Below are 17159 nucleotides of genomic sequence, written 5' to 3' on the forward strand. Positions count from 1 at the left end.
CATCTCTGCAGAAGTTTCCCTTGGACACCAACCCAGTCTGTAAGCCCTGTCCCCAGAGGTCACCACTGCTCTGACTTCTACCACCATAAGTTTTCACTTCCTGTTCATGGAAATTGAAGCATACAGAGCCCTCTTCAGTTGTTTTTTCCACTGTATGTATCCTATATTCACGTGGTACCCCTCAATACCATGTCAGTGAGGGTGATCCATGTGGTGTGGTAACAGTGGCTGGTGCTGCCTTTTAGGGGCTTGAGCTCTTCTGTCAACAGCGCTTCTCCTGGGCCTGTGCAGCTGTGAACTGCCTCAGCATCTCTGCCTCCATATCGTGTCCACCCCCTTTGCTGCCCTGACCACTGATGAGACTGTTTCTGCTCCACTCTGCATGTAGGCGAATCCATCTTTTCAGGAATGTTTTCCCAAACTAGCAGCACAAATATGATTTATCTGAAACCTCCCTAATCTCTCACTTCCCCCTTCAAGGCTGATGATACCAAGATAAGCATAACTAAGACATTTTCAGGATTTACAGGAGCTCCATGATCAACAGGTGGCCAGCGTGGGCCCATTGGAGAGATGTCTAGATGTCCAGGCCATTGGAGAGATGTCTAGAAGTCTTGTCACCTGTTATTTCCTAACCTAACCCTCTTCTTTCCCCCCACTTGAATATTGAAAGGAGCTCAAGTGTCTGCTGAGTTAAGGCAGTCTTTTAGGCTGCTAGCCCACTGTCAGCTCAGTAAATGATTTTTCCTCACCCCCAAAACTGCCCTTGATTCATTGGGCCCATTTCAAACAGGGGAGTAAACAGACATGAGTTTGGTGGGAGATGTAAGATTTCCATGTTTTATGTTCTTCTCACTGATTACTGTGACAGTATAATTAACAAGGTCCAAAGAAACAATTCTATCATTGTATTTATGCCTAACCTGCCTGTGTATTTCCTAACCTCTTTCTTACCCAGTGCTTTGTGATGTTGTGGTGAACAGAGGCATTGATGATCCTTGAGACAGCATTGGATATTTCCTATTGCAAAAGTGATCTATTCCATTGCCTAAAGGCTTAAAAAATGTCAAAAGCAGAAATTCATTCGAAAACTCATGACCCTGAGATAAATATTCCGCATATGGAAAAATATGTATCTTCATTTTACTTAGAAAATTAAGAGGATGAACATATTTAATGGATTTTATTTAAGGTAAAAATTCTGATTTAAATTATTTTCAGAATGATAACAGTATTATTACTAATGTAGCACAGAGAATGGAGTTGGGTTCTTTCTCTCATAAATTTAAGGAATGAACTTCTATGGACACAAGAGTGAGAGCAAAGCAACAGGATTTATTAGAATAATAGAAAGCAGGGCTCCTCAAGAGGGAGGGGTCCCAGAGTAGGACACTGAAGTGTGGTTATTGTGTAGGGGTTTATATAGATCTAGAAGTTTCAGGAAGTCAACTCCCTACCCACTGCTGGGCATGGCACACAGTGTCCATGCAGCCTTTAGTCCAGTGAAAATATCAATCAGGGATTTTTTTCTTCCTTGCAGAGGCAAGGACCAGAGTCACATAGGTTCTGACTTAAAAATAGCCTTTTTGTAAGTTTCTTAGCAAATATCTGCAGGTGCTGTTTGTACTCACTGCCCAGGAAGTGACCCAGGCCCATCTCCCTGTCTGCTCAGTCTTATCTCCTCTTTCTGATTTCACTAACACATCTGTCATGACATTATCCAGGGATCTATTTTCTTGGCAATTTGGCCACGGCTTCACCACTATGAAAGATTTAAGTGGAAGATGGCATTCTTGGGAGCCTTCCACATCCTGAAATTTCCAAATCCCACATAGGGCATGCCATCTTCCTTGCAGACACCACAATATTTCCATACAAACCTTTTATGTTTTCTTTTCTTCTCCTTCTTCTTCTTCTTCTTCTTCTTCTTCTTCTTCTTCTTCTTCTTCTTCTTCTTTTTTTGTTAAAGAGTTTAGAGCACATTCAAATCCTTTTAAATGTTGTGGATGTGAGCATCCTGGGAGGCTGGTTTTCTTGCTTCTAGAATTTTTGCATGGAAGAGGCCTCATAGGAAGTGGGGGGGCAGTAGAAGAATGTTTAACAGAGAAACTGAGGAATTGGGCTGCAGATGGTATCTGGATGTTAAGTTTGCTCAGCACCAGGTGGGGCATGGACACATTTCAGGTTCTCCAGGAGTTGAATTTCTTTCGATCATGTCCTCCAAGAATCCCTTCACATGGCCAACACCATGGATTTCTTGAAACACACAGCACAGAGTCTTTGTCCTGTCCTAATGGCTAAAAAGTGACCCAGTGGCGGTTCAGATTGTCCATGGGGAAGGAGGCTGTAGCTCAGACAGTCTTTCTAATCAGTCTGGAATGGTAATTATTTAAAAATGACTTATAAGTTTGTAGAAAAGTAACTTATAAGTTCTGTTTAAAAAAGGAAAGAAAAATTTGTTATATAAATAGATTTTAATTGCTTGGTTTAAAAAAAAGGAATATGAGATGATGGATAAGTTAATTTGCCTTATTACAGTATCCATTTTATTTTCTGTATGTATCCTATATTCATGTGGCACACCTCAAATATACACAGGGAATTTTAAAATTATATCTCTTAAACCTGTTGTGCCTGGGGTATGACCACTGGCAGATCTTAGTCAGCATCCTGCTCCCTAGTTTTTGAAATGTTTAGTCAGCAAATAATAATCATATATGTTTATGGGGTTTAATCTCTCTCTCTCTCTCTCTCTCTCTCTCTCTCTCTCTCTCTCGCACACACACACACACACACACACACACACAAATTTCAAAGGAAGATATCAATCACAAAATTGTCTTGCCTGATGGATTTCTTAGGGCTTGATCAACAAACTACATTGGATTTACTTTTGCTGATTTTGGTCTTTCTCAGAAGTCTCATCTTCCTACATTTCCTAACCCTTAAGTTACAGAAGATAAGAGCAGGTAAATGTGCTGCAAATACACACAAAAAATGTATCTTTCAAAAGATGGATCTGAACTAGGTATAGTGGTCCATGTCTGTAATCCCAGCAGCTTGAGAGGCTGAAGCTGGAGGATCATGAGCTCAAAGTCATTCTCAGCAACCGTGAGGCGCTAAGCAACTCAGTAGACCCTGTCTCTAAATAAAATACAGTGTAGGGTTGGGATGTGGGTCAGTGGTTGAGTGCCCCTGAGTTCAATCCCTGGTACCTCTCTGCCAAAAAAAAAAAAAGATGGATCTGATCTCCCCACTCTAGGGTGTGTGTTGGCTTCTGTCTGAGAGCAGGAAGAACATTAAGGAAAGGCTGCCATTGTTATCTATTGCCCATCACCTACTATTAAAGGAAGGAGTGTTGAATTCTCTCTTTCCATATCTTCCCCGTCCCCAGGGAGTTATTTATTCCTGCATCTGTGGAAGCTCAGCACACTTCTACTGTTTTACAGGGGCAACCTCACTCGAGCCTTATGAATGCTGTGCTTCAGAAAATTATTCAGAACTGATTACAAGACAAATGTTTTGTTTTTATTAAATGAGCCAAGGAAGGGATTCCAAAATGAGAGGAAGATACTCCAACAACTCAAACCCTGGAGATACCCAGTTTAAGGAGACACTGGAAGATAAAATGACATCAGGGAACCAACACAGCAGTCCAGTGCCCAAGATGGTAGAAACACCTGAATTTCCCCATCTGATGGCTTCCTATTTTCCAGACAAAAAGTTGATGTTTCTTTTCCTCAATGTGTATATCATTCCTAGGGGCTGTGGAGGAGGGAGGGGGTGGTGAATCTATTCAATTATCTAGAACATGAGGCAGATTTTGATGGCTCCATGAGAGAGAAAGCCAACCTATGTAATTGGTGTGATAGAGAAAATAATGACCCCACAGACATCCATACCCTAAGACCAGGATGAGAGCAAGAGGACAGACAGTGTTCTTGGGCATCCAAAAGTATGTGTGGCTCCCAGTGTCCTCTTCCACCTGCCCTGGGAGAGTGGCCAGCTCAGAGCAGGACCCCACTGTGCTTGGGCCTGTCCCCCTTCCCTCAGACCACAGCTGCTCCTCTCCTTCTATGGGAGGTCTCCCCTGCTTCCTCTGGATCCTGCCCTTACCTGGATAGTGTCCTTGGCCTCAATTGGCTTGAAATCCCTGTGCAGATTGTTGCCTTTGTCAAAGAAATGGGAGAGACTCTGGGGAGGTGAGATGTGGGGTCATGTGTGGATGGGAAGCTGAGGGCTAAGGGGTGGATACCGGCCATGGTAGGATTCCCACCTCCCTGACTTTACTGGGGCGCTCACCTGGCTGTTGACTTCAAGGGGCAGAGGCCTGGTGAAGAAGGCCTACAGCATCATATGGGAAGAAATGTGGGTGGTTCTTAGGAAAGGTGTGTTTTCCCCTGCTGAAAGCTGCTAAGAGAAGGGAACTGTATTCTGCCTGTAACCAGGGAGTTGGGAGGAGGGCAATGAGTCCCAGGTGAGACTGCAGCCCTGGCCAATGCAATTATTTCAGCCTTGTAAGACCCTGTGCAAGGAACCTATCTCCCCCTGTGCTGGGTTGCTGTCCCTCAGAAATGTGAGGTAACAAATTTGTTTCACTTAAGCAGCGACATTTGCATAAAACTGTTTTGCAGGAATAGATGATGAAGGCAGACTCTCACCTGCACATCGTAGCTGGCCATGAGGATTGCATGGCTGCTGAGGCGGGTACAGTGGCAGGTGGTGCTGCCGTCTCTGGTGCCCAATGTCTTGCAGCCTGCAGTGGCCCAGTGACCACATCCATTCTGGCCATGGTCCCAAAAGACACAGAGCACTTCACGCTTTGGCTCAGAGGACACCAGCTGTAGGAACAGCACAGAGGTGTGAGCTGGTCTTTTTTTGCTTGGAGATTCTGACCCCTTAGAGCTGGCTTGGGAAGGGTTGAGTTTCCTGGATGGGGGGGCACTTGTGGGGAAACTCACTGAATTTCAAGTTTAAGACGGATAACAAGGGTGTGCCTGGGCCTGTGGATCTTCCCACATCATGGTCCCCCACCTCCCACTCACAGGATGGGAGAAGGTGAAGGTAACTGGAGATCTGAGGTTCTGGGTGTTTTTGCTTCTCAAAAAGGCTGAGATGACATCCGAGAGCAGGACATGTGAGACCCTCAGCAGCGAGTCCTTGGGTGTCCCATGGAGAGCCACGTGCTTCTCAGGCTCCAGGACCAGGGGAGCCTCAGCCAGCAGCTTGTCCATCCCTGGGGTGGAGACCAAGCCCACCACAGAAGGGCCTGCAGGACGAGGCCATGGGTGAGTCTCAGGGTCTCCTCTAGGGCCTCCTCCTTAGATGGCCTCTCCTCCTTTTGAATTGTTGTATTATAATGATACATAATAGTGGGACTTGCTGCTCCACATTCACATGTGCACACAACAGAATGTGGCCTCATCACTCCCCAGAACCTCCCCTTTGGACGCTCTTCTAGTGACCTCTTCCCACCCACATCACCCTTTAGTCTTTAATTCTGTATTTTTTCACATCCTTGGGCATCTTTCCCACCCTGAGGCCTCTTCCAAACAGTATGGTACTTGTGTGAAGATGGATATCCCACCTTTTCCCCATCTCAGATGTTACCTCTGTGAGCAGATTTCTGTGCCAGATTCCAGTTCAGCTGCATGTTTGCCTGGTTCAGACTCAAGGTGACATTGCCATCTCCTCGCTTCTGCACCTTTATGGACAGTTCTATGAGGTGTAGGAATAAGAAGAGTTATGTTAGGAATATATATGTGTATACGTGAATATTGTATATGTACACATATGTCTCATGATATACATGTATTTGTTGATCTTCCCATTTACTATAATCACACATATATTCAAGTGTATAAAAGACACAAATATATGTTTATAATATTTTGTAACCTCAGATTTCATATATGTGTGTGTGTATATATATATATATATATATATATATATATATATATAGTGTATGTACATGAGTGCATACACATTTGTATATGAAATCTGAAGTTATGAATCATTTTAACAGTAGGAGCAACTTTGCACCAACAAATAAGAAAACTTACATGAAATGGACAAATTCTTAGGGATGCAGAAACTACTAAAAATGACTCAAGAAGAAGTAGAAAATCTGAAGAGACCTATCACGGGTAAAGGGATTGAAGCATCTGAAATCAGATGGTTTTGATTGTGAAATTCACCCACCATTTAGGGAAGAATGAACATGAATTCTTTTTAAACTCTTTCAAATAACATAAGAGGGGACACCACCTGGTGATTCCTGGAGGCCAATATTACTCTGATGCACAAAGCAGATAAATACATCACAAGGAAAGAAAATAAGAGACTTTATTGCTTATGAACACAATCTGTAACAAAATATTAGGAATCAATTTAACTAAGAAACTCAGGACTTGTACTTAGAGAACTATAGAGGGTTTTGAAAGGAGACCCTAAATGAAGGGAAAGACACCTTATGTTCATGGATTGGGAAACATTATATTGGTAAGATGGAGACACTCTCCAAAGAGATCTACAGGGTCAATGTCATCCCTATCCATGTCCCAACAGCTGATTAACATTATAATTTGCTTAAATTGAAAACTCACCTTAAAATTAACACAGCATTGCAAGAGTTCCAAGTAGTTAAAGCATGGCTGGAAAGAGCAACAAAGGTGGAGGACTCACACTTCCTGATTTCAGAACTGACAGCAAATGAGCAGAGCCCAAAGCAGAGTGGTACTGGCATGAAGACAGAGGGAAAGGTGAGCCCAGAAATAAACCTACACCTCTGTGGTCAATTGGTTTTCAGCCTGGGGACCAAGATTATTCAATGGCATAAGAACAGTCTCTTCAATGATTGATGAGGAATTACTGGATATCCAGGAAAAAAGAAGGAAGAGCGACCCTACCTCACACACACACACACAGATTAACTCAAAATAGAACAAAGGCCTCAATCTCAGAACTGAAGCCCATAAGAAGACCTTGGATTTGGCAATGGATTTTTATATATGACACTGAATGTACAGCAATGAAGGAGAAAGTAGATAAAGTAGACGTCCTCAAAATTCAAAACATCTGACTTTAAAGTGAAACAATTATCACAGATGTGAAAAGATAATCCATAGGATTGAGAAAGCATTTCCAAGTTGCACATCTCATAATGGTCTCTTGTCAAAGTAGATGAAAAGCTCTTACAACTCAAGAACCAAAGGACCAACCCTATCACAAATGCACAAAGGATCTCAACAGACATTTCTCCAAAAAGATACACAAATGGCCCAGAAGCACATGAAAAATGCTAACCATCAGCAGTCAACAGGGAGATGCAACTCAAAGAGGCAATGAGACATCTCCTCCCATGCACTATAATGGACGTGATAAAACCAAATTAATCAGAAGTAACACTTTTTTTCCAAGGCTTTGCACCCCTCTGGTATAATATACAGTAATACAGCCACTTTGCAAACAGTCTTCTGGTTCCCCCCAAAATTGAACCCAGAATTACCATGGTACCTAGCAAGTCTACTCTACGGTAGATACTCCAAGAATTGCAAATAGTTATTCCAACAAACACTTATATATCAATATCTTTGCAGCACTATTTACAACAGCCAAAAGGTGGGACCAACCCAAATGTTCATCAGTGGCTGAGTGGGTCAACTCAACACATATAGGATGGAATAATACTCAACTGTGAAGAGGAATGGAGTGATGCTATGCCATGTTCAACAGCATTATTCTAGGTGAAAGAAGCTAGATGGACAGGTACTACTTTGCTTTACACTAAATATGGAGTAGGCAGCTCCTTTAAGACAACAAGCAGGTGAGTGGATGCCAGGTTTGGGGGAGGGGAGGAATGAGGGATGAAAGCTGAGAAGGGACTGTGTTTAATTTTAGAGAAAAATGTCTTAGTAATGAAGGTAATGGCTGCATCAGTTTGTGAAGGTTCTTGATTCCACTGAAATGTATAACTGGTGGATTTTATTTACATATTTATTTTTTGATGAATGATGAGTGGTGAAATTAAATGGTGAATTTTATGTTATGTGAATTTTACCACAATGAAACAAAGCATACTTAAAAAAAGATTCATTTGCATACTTCCACATTTGTTGTCTGAATCTGTTTCTATTTTGCTACCTACATGTGTACTATTTTTGGTTTTATGCCTTTTTCACTGTTGTGATTATTTATGTGAGTCACGCTGAGGTACAGTGTGGCCACTCAGCTCTAGTGGGATCAGAAGAGGATGAGGCTAGGAACAGGGGCTGGTGCAGACCCAGGGACTTACGTGTGCCTGCAGAATAATTGAAGGTTGCTGTCCCCTCAGGCAGACCCCTGCTCAGGTGTCTCAGGGCACTCTCCAGGCCTGTCAGCAGGTGAGTGGCCATGCAGTGCTTCTGTGAGGGGGGCAGGTTCTCCAGGTCCCCAGGGGTCTCCAGCAGCTCATCCACCTCCTGCATGATCCCCTGGAGGGATGGGGGCACAGAGCAGATGGACTTGGGCCAGAAGGACCACACGAAAAGCTTGACCACTAAGCCCCAGAGAACAGACCCAGACACTGTCCAGTTGGGGATAGAGAGAGCATGGTTTGGGACTCCCTGGGTGGTCCTTGCTCCTCAGAGGTCAGCCCTGGTTTGTGACTGTCAAGGATGACAAAACCCAAAGACCAGGATGAGAGCAAGAGGATAGACAGTGCACGTGGGCGTCCAACAGTGTGTGTGGCTCCCAGTGTACTCTTCCACATGTCCTGGGAGAGTGGCCAGGTCAGAGCAGTACCCCACTGTGCCTGGGCCTATTCCCCTCCCCCTAGACCAAAGCTACTCCTCTCCCTCTATGGGAGGTCTCCAATAGCTTCCCCTGGATCCTGCCCTTACCTGGATGGTGTCCTTGGCCATGGCTGACTTTAAATTCTTTTGCAGATTGTTGACTCTGTCAATGAAGCGGGAGAGACTCTGGGGAGGTGAGATGAGTGGGTCACAGGTGGGTGGGATGCTCAGGGCCAAAGGGTGGACAGGGTTCTGCCCCAGGAATTCCCAACTCTGTGTCCTGGCTCGGGTGGCTCACCTGGCTGTGGACTCCAGGGGGCAGAGACCAGGTGAAGAAGGGCTTGACTGCAGGGACAGGATAGTTCTGCATTAGGAAGAGCATGTGTGTATGGGCATGTGTGCTCATGTGTGGGGTGGAGGAGGTTCTGGGGTCAGGGCGGGCCGGGTACCTTTGCAGATGTTGTTGTACATGCCATTGATGCTCCCAGGAATTGGCTCCCAGCCTGGGAGGCAGTAGCACCAGTACCACCCCCAGGTGTTGGTGCAGGTGGTGGAGTGGTGGCACTTATGCTGCCCGGAGCTGCACTCGTCCACATCTGGGGACATAGAGAGAGGGGTTGGTTCCCACTGAAGCCAGGACCAGTGCTCTCTGCCATCTGAGCTCCACCCCCTTTTCCCCCATTAGTGCCCTGCCTGGGCTGCGGTGCTGCCACCTAGCGACCTACACCCTTGCATGTGTGACAAGAAGTGTGTGAGGGGCCTGATGCAACCCATGCCTTCTCTGTACTGATGCAGGTTGTGAGGCTGCAGAAACATGTCACCCCAGTTATTTTTTTGCTGCTTCCCAGGTCCCTCAGGAGCCTCCGGTCAGAACACCAATTCCTTTCCCAGGACCCTGGTCTTTCCATACAGCCCCCAGGATCCTTTGGCCAAGGTATATACACATGGCACAATGTGCACCCATAGGGACCTTGTGTCCTCAGAGTCCCCTTGATCCCCTGTTTAGCCCTGTGTACCTCCTACATTCATGCACCTTCCCTTTTCCCTCTGTGTACTTGGCGCTAGCATCTCCCGGGATGGGTCCTGGCTCCTTCCCACCCACTGCTGGATTCCACCTGGCCCCATGGATGGTGGAAGCAGATTTCTTTGCCTAACCACCTTGCCCTGGAAGGATGCAAATCCTGCTCATGCGTGAAAGTTACTCATCCTGGGAATCACGTTGTCAGGCCCGACCATGGCAAGGTCCAGAGCAAGTTGTGTGGAACTAGCTTTCTTCTGAATGGCAGGGACATGGCCTCCAGGAAGACCCAAACCCTCTGGGAAGCTCCTTAAATGGGTGCAGATGTGCTCATCTTTTAAACACATAAGATGAGTCCAGCACCCACCATGTGCCAGGCTCTATTGCAGGCACTTGTAATTTTCATAATCCTCCTGGAAGACACAGGAGGTAGGCACTGTTATGATCGCCTTCATGATACAGATGGGTAGACCAAGTTCAAAGAGAGGTAGTGACTTGACTAATAACATGCAGCTAACAGGTGGCACAGGCAGTTTTTAGACCCAGGCAGCCAATGCAGAGCTGGCCCCTGGCATTCATGCTACCCTGCTACTGTGCTGGGTGACAGGTACATGCACACCTGCCTCACACCAGGGCAACACTCCTGTAACCAGGGTTCTGCCATCTAGATGTCACAGGAAAGGGTCTGGCAACCTCAACCCTGATGATGGGGTGGTGGGGGAAGGGCCTACCTTGCAGCTGTTCTCCTCTCATTAATAAAGGATTCTTGGCTCCAGAAATGGGCACACAGCCTGGGCTGTGCGTGCAGCAATTGTGCCCTCCATGACCTGGCTGTCTGCAGATTTCCCACGGGGCACTCTCATGGCCCTCATTTGGTGATGTCTGCAACATGACAGGTCAAAGGCTCACCTCCCAATGTTGTCCTTTCTCTCAGGGAATAGGCCCTGGTGCTCAGGCTGACCCTGCTGTGAGACACACACAGACCTAAGACCCCAGGTGGACCTCCTGAGCCGGGCTGCTCTGGAAGTCCCAGGACCACTCTGCTCTCTGGAGCAGAGCCCAAAGACATGTGGGTTCAGATTCTGTGCCACGGTGGGGCCTGGCAAGGGATCTACATCTCCTCTCCATCCTGGAGTGGCAGAGGGAGGCCCAGCCATTCCCTGGACCCTCCCCTCTAGGAATCTTTGCACCACTGGGGTCCTACAGGTGGTCTACGCTCAGGGAGAAGGTGGCAGTGATGGCCACTCTTGATGCCTAAGCAGTGGGGCATGGGAGATCATGGCCAAGGGCTTCCCAGAATGACACTCAAATTAACACCTGAGGATAAAGCCAGGTGCTCAGAAACAGAGCAAAGCTGGGCACATCCCATGACTTGACCTCAGAATCTGCTGGGAAACTGTAGTGACAACACAGTGTGGTTCTGTATGGGGACACACACAGCCACGGAGCAGAACAGACAGCCCAGTGAAACCCACGTATTTCCAGCTGATTGTTGATGAAGGTGTCAAGAGCGCACAATGGGAAGGACTCTTCAGTAAAAGTCTGGACATGCCAACCAGAAGGACATCAGACCCTCCCCTCACACCACACAAAATCACCTCAGATTAAATAGTGAAGGTCAGATTGGAGCTGCCCAGCTGCTTAGCGGACAGCACAGGGGAGAGCTGCGTGATGGTGGCCTGTCAGTGATGGTTTGGACGGGACCCAAGGCACAGGAAGCAAAATACAAATGGACCAAGGGGATTATAGCCAACTAACAGCTTTTGAAAAGCAAAGGAAACAGTGGACAGAGTGAGGGACAACTCAGGGAACGGGAGGCACACTCACAAGCCACGCATCTTATTAGGTGTTAATATGCAAAGTATCATGAGGAGCTTGATCAAGCAACTCAGCAGTAAGAAACCCGCTCACCCCATCTGCAAATGGGCAAGTGACCTGAACAGACGCTTCTCAAAGGACAACAGGAGAAGGGCCCAGAGGCCCAGGAGAAATCCCCCGCCATTGAGAATCCTCAGGGTACTAGAAATGAACTGTAGTGAAACGTCACCTCACACCTGCTGGGTGGCTGTTGGGGAAGCCGGATGGGCACACAGTTGGCCAGCAGTCAGAGCAAAGAACGATGTGCCCACCATGGCTGGGAATGTAAGTGAGCCCCACTATGATGGAAGGCAGTGGGGACGGTCCTCAGATATTAAAAATAGAACTGCATGGGATCCAGAAATCCTTCTTCTCAGTTTGCACGCAAAGGAAACCAGATCAGAATATTGATCTGACCTTTATCTATCAGTAGAGAGACGTGCATGCTTCATGTTGTAGCACTATTCACAATAGCCACGCTCTGGAGTCAACCGAGGTGTCCATCCATCCACAGCAGGATGAATTAGAACACCCACCCACAGTGGGGTCCTATTCAGCCTTAAAAGGGGAGGAAACTCTGTCAATGACAACAACACAGGTGAACCTGGAGGACATTATGTTAAGTGAAATAAGCCAGGAACAGAAGGACAAATACCACACGATGTCACCTCCACATGGGACCTGTACAGTCAAACTCCTGGAAGGAGAGGGTAGCATGGTGTTTCCCAGGGGTCAGGGCAACAGGAGGGGGTTGGAGAGATGTGCACCCAAGGCACAAAACTTCAGGTAGGAGGAGCTAAATTCAAAAGATCTATTGTTCATATTTATTTATTTTTGGTACCAGGGATTGAAGACAGTATACTCTACTACTGAGCCACATCCCCAGCCCTTTCAATTTTTATTTTGAGGCAGGGTCTCACCAAATTGTTTAGGGCCTTGCTTGCTAAGTTGCTGAGGCTGGCTTTGAACTTAAGATCCTCCTGTCTCAGCCTCCTGAGCTGCTGGATCCCAGGTGTGCACCACTGGGTCTGGCCAATGTTCTATATTCTTGAAAATCACTAAGGGATTAGATTTGAAGTGTTCTTACCACAAAAATCAGCACCTGAGGCATTGCATATGCTAATCAGCTCCATTTAGCCATCCCAGTGTGCATACATGTTTCAAAATATCCTTCTGTACCTGATCAATATGTACAATATTTTTATTTGTCAATTAAATAAATACAGAAAAAAAACAGGAATATATTCCTGGAGAGGGATGACTGAGATGCCTGTGTAACAGGAATGCCCTCAGTGCCACAGAACTAGTATACTGGAACGTGGTTAAAATGATAAGTTTTATGGATGCAGGTTTTATTAAAATTTCCCTTATCAGAGATGACCACAGGCAAGAAATGAGGAAGCTTCTGGAAGCAGCTCCCAGCTGAGGCCTGGGGGTGTTTCCTGGCTTCTTATCTCTCCTGGTCTCTAAACGTGAGGGGAACATGCTCAGGAAGCAGGTCCCCTTTGAGTGCCACAGGGACCCACAGCACAGAGGCCTGAGGTGAATGGCCAACACAGCAGCCTCAGAGAACCCAAGACAGGAGTGAGTGACAGCTCATGGCAGACGGCCCTGGGTGTCCCAGAAAGGGGCCAAAGATTCCCGGAGCCCAGAGGATTCCTGGGGTCAGGATGAGGCAGGGAGGGCTTCTGGTCTCCCTGGACCAAGTTTTGCACCTGAGGATGCCCTGTTGGGACCCCTCATCCGGGCTGTGTGGATCAACAGCAGGACGGGCCAGGACAGGGGCTGATGCACCCTAAGGGCCCCTGTCCAGCCCCCATGGGACGATCACAGTCTCCTCCCTTGTTCCCAGCTGGTAGCAATGGCTGCAGAGGTGTGCCATAGGTGGAGAGGACCAGGTGGGGTGTGGTCGTGTGGGGACAGCTGGGAATGAGGTGCAGCAGCACTCCCAGGGGACCTTCCACCCAACTCCCACATTTCCCCCTCATCCTGGGCTCAGCCTCCGCCCCAGCTCCCTGGGTTCCCCAGTAACGAGCCACTGAGAGCCACCATCTCATGGGATCTCTGGGGCTCCAGGCTCCTGGGGGCAGGTACAAGGAGGGCTCCAAGAGAGGAAGTGGTTTTGCTGATCCCATGCTGCTCACGGGTGGCCATTCCAGGCTTTGGACCCAGGGAGCTCATCCCTACCTCTGATTTGGCCTTCACACCACCCTCCCTCTCTGTGCTGGTGGGACAGTGGCCTGGAGTGGGCACCACCTGTGTCAACCAGGGCCTTGGCCCCTGTGTGCCACAGGATACCTCTGTCCCAGTTCTCTGGCTGACACCCCTGAATCTGGACTCAGGGGACAATGCTGAGCTAGGCGTGGGCTGGAAGCTCCTCTCCCCCACCCCCCGCCCAGACCTAAAGGCAGGTGAGCACAGCTCGTGGGGCCTAGGCCCTGTTTAGCTCAGAAGCCATCGCTAACAGCCTGTTCTGGAAGCTGGGACCTGCTCAGTGCCTTTGGATCTCATTCCCCTCCTTATGACTCTCCCCTCTCCCCCTTTCTTTCCTTGGAGCTGGGGACTCACTGAAGGACTCACATCTGTTAGACAAGTGCTCTACCACTGAGCTTCGGCCAAGTCCCAGGACTCCCCTTCTGCAGATGGACACACTGAAGCACAGAGAGGTGAGGTGACTTGTCTGAAGTCACACAGTGAACCAAGAGCAAAGCAAACTCTGGTTTTGGTTTTGATTTTTCTGCAGTGCTGGGGAGGGAGCCCAGGGCCCTGCTCATGCCAGGCAACACTTTTGCACGGGAGCTGCACCCCAGCCTTTACCTTTGTTTGTAGCTTTAGAAGATAGGGGCTCCTTCCTGTGGTTTTCTTTTTCTTTTTTTTCTCTCTCTCTCCCACTTTTCCCCCCTAGGGATGTTTCCCAGGCTGGGTTGGACTCCTGGGCTCTACTGATCCTCCTGCCTCAGCCTCCCAAATAACTGAGATCACAGGCACAGGCTACTGGTGCCTGGCATTTTTTAAAACAGAAAACAACAATGATGTTGTCACATCTCACATGTCCACAGGGTTTCCTGATAAGCACCCTGGCCATCGTCACAGGCAGAGCTATCAGAATGGGGCCAAGCAGCTGGTCCCAGAGTGCCCTGACCCTCCCCTACCTCTCATGCTGGTGATGGGTGCACGCACAGCTGCCCCATCTCAGAGTCCAGGTGCTGAGAATATAACTGGGCGTTGTCCCCAGATCAGCTCTGGTGCCCTGAACTGCATGGGGCAGGGTGGGCCTTACCTTGATATGTGTTCTCACTCGCATTACTAAACGTTTTTTGCCCCAGAAAGGAGCTCAAATCCTGGGGAGCACGTGCAGTAGTAGCTCCCCTGCACATTGTGGCAGTCAGCAAAATATCCACAGGACACTTTCCGGGGCAACAAACATTCGCTGATGTCTGCAACATAATAGGGTCACCTCCCAAAGGTGTGTGGTCTCTTAGGAAAGAGACTCCTGTCCCCTACCTGACCCTCCAGCATGGGGTCTGATGTTGAGTTAGTATCTTTTGGACAGAATCCTGGGATGCACTGCTGAGGCTATGCTGGGCCAAGCCATTGCTGAAGTCCACACAGTCTGATCTCTCAACACAGTCCTCTGACTAACACCCCCAGTTTAGACAATTGTCCAAAGGGGGCAATTGGACAATTGGACATTGTCCCCAGGGGACAATGCCAAGGTAAAGTGTGGGCTATAAGCTCAGTGTCACCCTCCCCAGACCTAAGGGCAGGCTGAGACCAACTCCTGGGGCCCAGGTCCTTTCTGTGCAGGAAGCCATGCAATTCCCTGGTCTCTCTGCCATCTTACTCTTTCCTTTCTCTTTTCTGTCTTTGATGATGGCCTCAAGGTCAAAGGCTCAGCCCTTGACCATTACCCATGACCCCACTGGCAAGTGGGCACCTGCAAACTCTGATGTGGCTCGGCCCCTCCCCCATCCTCTTTACCTTCACAGATCTCCAGGGGGTCAGTGAAGATCTCTGTAGATGAAGAGGCAAACCCCGGCTTGCAGCGACAGGCGGTGGCGTTGACACATTCCGAGTTGAGAGGGCACCAGGGGGCACAGGCTGTGGGGGCACAGACTGGTCTGAGGCTGGGAGGGGCCAATGTGGTCCCAGAGGAGGTCCCAGGAGGTGGGGAGATGCCCAGAGCCTCCCTGATCAGGCCTCTCCTCCCTGGACTGTGGGTGCAGGGCCCCTCCCAGGCTCTGGCTGTGGACAGGCTGCTCCCCACACACTCACGCTGAAAGTCCCAGGCTCCAGCTCTGGAGAGACTCAGCAGGACACACAGCAGCCCTGTGACACAGAGAGGGCGGGTCAGCGGCCCAGCAGGCAGAGGAGGCCGGAGGTGATGCACTGGAGGGCAGGGGCTGTGGACCCTCCTGGGCTCGGACCTGGTCAACTCTGCAGAGTGAGCCCAGGTGGTGCCTCCCAGAGGTTTTGGGGGATGGGAAGGGGGCTGAGCCTGGCAAGCTCTGGGCTCCAGCCGTGGCTCTCCTGGCCTGTGGGTGGGGGACTGGAGCCTGGTGGCCCTGGTTTAGACCCTGGAGCACAGGCAGGCTGCCTCACTGCCTGCCTCAGTTTCCCTTTCTGTGGAATGGGGACAAGATGACACCCACGTCCTAGGGTCACGTGGGAACAAACCCCAGTGTGTCAGGGTGTTTACCACCATCGCTGACCTTTAGGTAGGAAGGGAGGGTCAGGGCCAGATGTTCTCTCAGGTCCCCTACCTGGTCTCTCAGGTGCTCTGGCCCTGTCCCCTTCCTGGGACACACACTACACCAGCCACCTGGCCTGCAGCTGTGGTTGGAGCACCTGAGAGCCACATCTGTACCACCACTGTCAGCCCCACGGCCTGTCCTGGGACCCTGTGGTGCCCTATTACCCCCCAACAGGAAAGTGCTGTGGGCAGGTGCTGGGCTCAGGCTGGGGGCCTCCTCCTGCTGTTCCTGCCTCTCAGCAGCTGCCCCCTCCCAGGACACATCCTGGGGACACTCCTTAAGTCAACCGGGCCTTAGGTACATGAGCCTGTTGCTGTTCAACAGAGACAGGCAAGGAGTCACAGAGAGTCTGGTTCTCAATCCCTAAAATAAAGTCTGCGGGTATTGGTGGTTCCTTCTTGGTCAGTTTATCTAATGCGCTGCCTGGACAGCTGGTCAGGCTCTAAACATTGCCGTGAGGCCTTCATCAGAGGAGACACCACTGAATGTGAAGACTGAAAGGAAAGCAGGATCCCCTCTCCTGTGTGGGCTCATCTAACCCATGGAGGCCCTAAGAGACCAAGACTGGCCCCCTGAGGAGGACAGAGTTCTGGCCCAGACTGCTTCTGGACCTGAGATGGAACATCAGCTCCTCCCTGGTCTCCATCCTGCCACCTCCTCCCTGGTCTCCATCCTGCCACCTCCTCCCTGGTCTCCATCCTGCCACCTCCTCCCTGGTCTGGATCTTGTCAGTGCTTTCCTGGTTTCCATCTTGCCACG

At 48.9% G+C, this 17159-nt stretch overlaps 1 protein-coding gene across 2 annotated transcripts; it reads right to left on the reverse strand.

Moving 5' to 3' along the window:
* Window positions 1-1950: 1950 nt before the first annotated feature.
* On the reverse strand, window positions 1951-15977 carry LOC124087675 (adhesion G protein-coupled receptor E2-like). Of its 2 annotated transcripts, XM_058576591.1 has the most exons (9): window positions 15922-15977; window positions 15628-15747; window positions 9221-9367; window positions 8880-8957; window positions 8294-8471; window positions 5611-5718; window positions 5046-5269; window positions 4662-4841; window positions 1951-2373 (listed from the first exon to the last, which is right to left on the reverse strand). In XM_058576591.1, exons 3-9 carry the CDS (start codon window positions 9365-9367, stop codon window positions 2365-2367), a joined length of 924 nt encoding a protein of 307 aa, XP_058432574.1. In that variant the 5' UTR covers window positions 15628-15747; window positions 15922-15977; the 3' UTR covers window positions 1951-2364. The 2 variants fall into 2 exon arrangements, with proteins under 2 accessions (XP_058432574.1, XP_058432575.1); XM_058576592.1 differs by lacking the exons at window positions 15628-15747; window positions 15922-15977 and having other exon boundaries at window positions 8880-9116; window positions 9221-9352.
* Window positions 15978-17159: the final 1182 nt, after the last annotated feature.

This window comes from Marmota monax, unplaced genomic scaffold (genome assembly GCF_021218885.2).
Source record: "Marmota monax isolate L192 unplaced genomic scaffold, Marmota_monax_Labrador192_F-V1.1 WCK01_AAM20220418_F8-fsc00021, whole genome shotgun sequence".
In the NCBI taxonomy this organism is placed as follows: Eukaryota; Metazoa; Chordata; class Mammalia; order Rodentia; family Sciuridae; genus Marmota; species Marmota monax.

What these genes read in the sequence shown, in the direction of transcription:
- LOC124087675 (XM_058576591.1), bottom strand. Translation starts at nt 9,367, where the DNA reads ATGTGGACGAGTGCAGCTCCGGGCAGCATAAGTGCCACCACTCCACCA. An exon ending in GTACAACAACATCTGCAAAG is followed by an intron (nt 8,958 to 9,220) that starts GTACCCGGCCCG and finishes TCACCTCCCCAG; the next exon opens with AGTCTCTCCCGCTTCATTGA. An exon ending in CCTTCACCTTCTCCCATCCT is followed by an intron (nt 4,842 to 5,045) that starts GTGAGTGGGAGG and finishes CTGTTCCTACAG; the next exon opens with CTGGTGTCCTCTGAGCCAAA.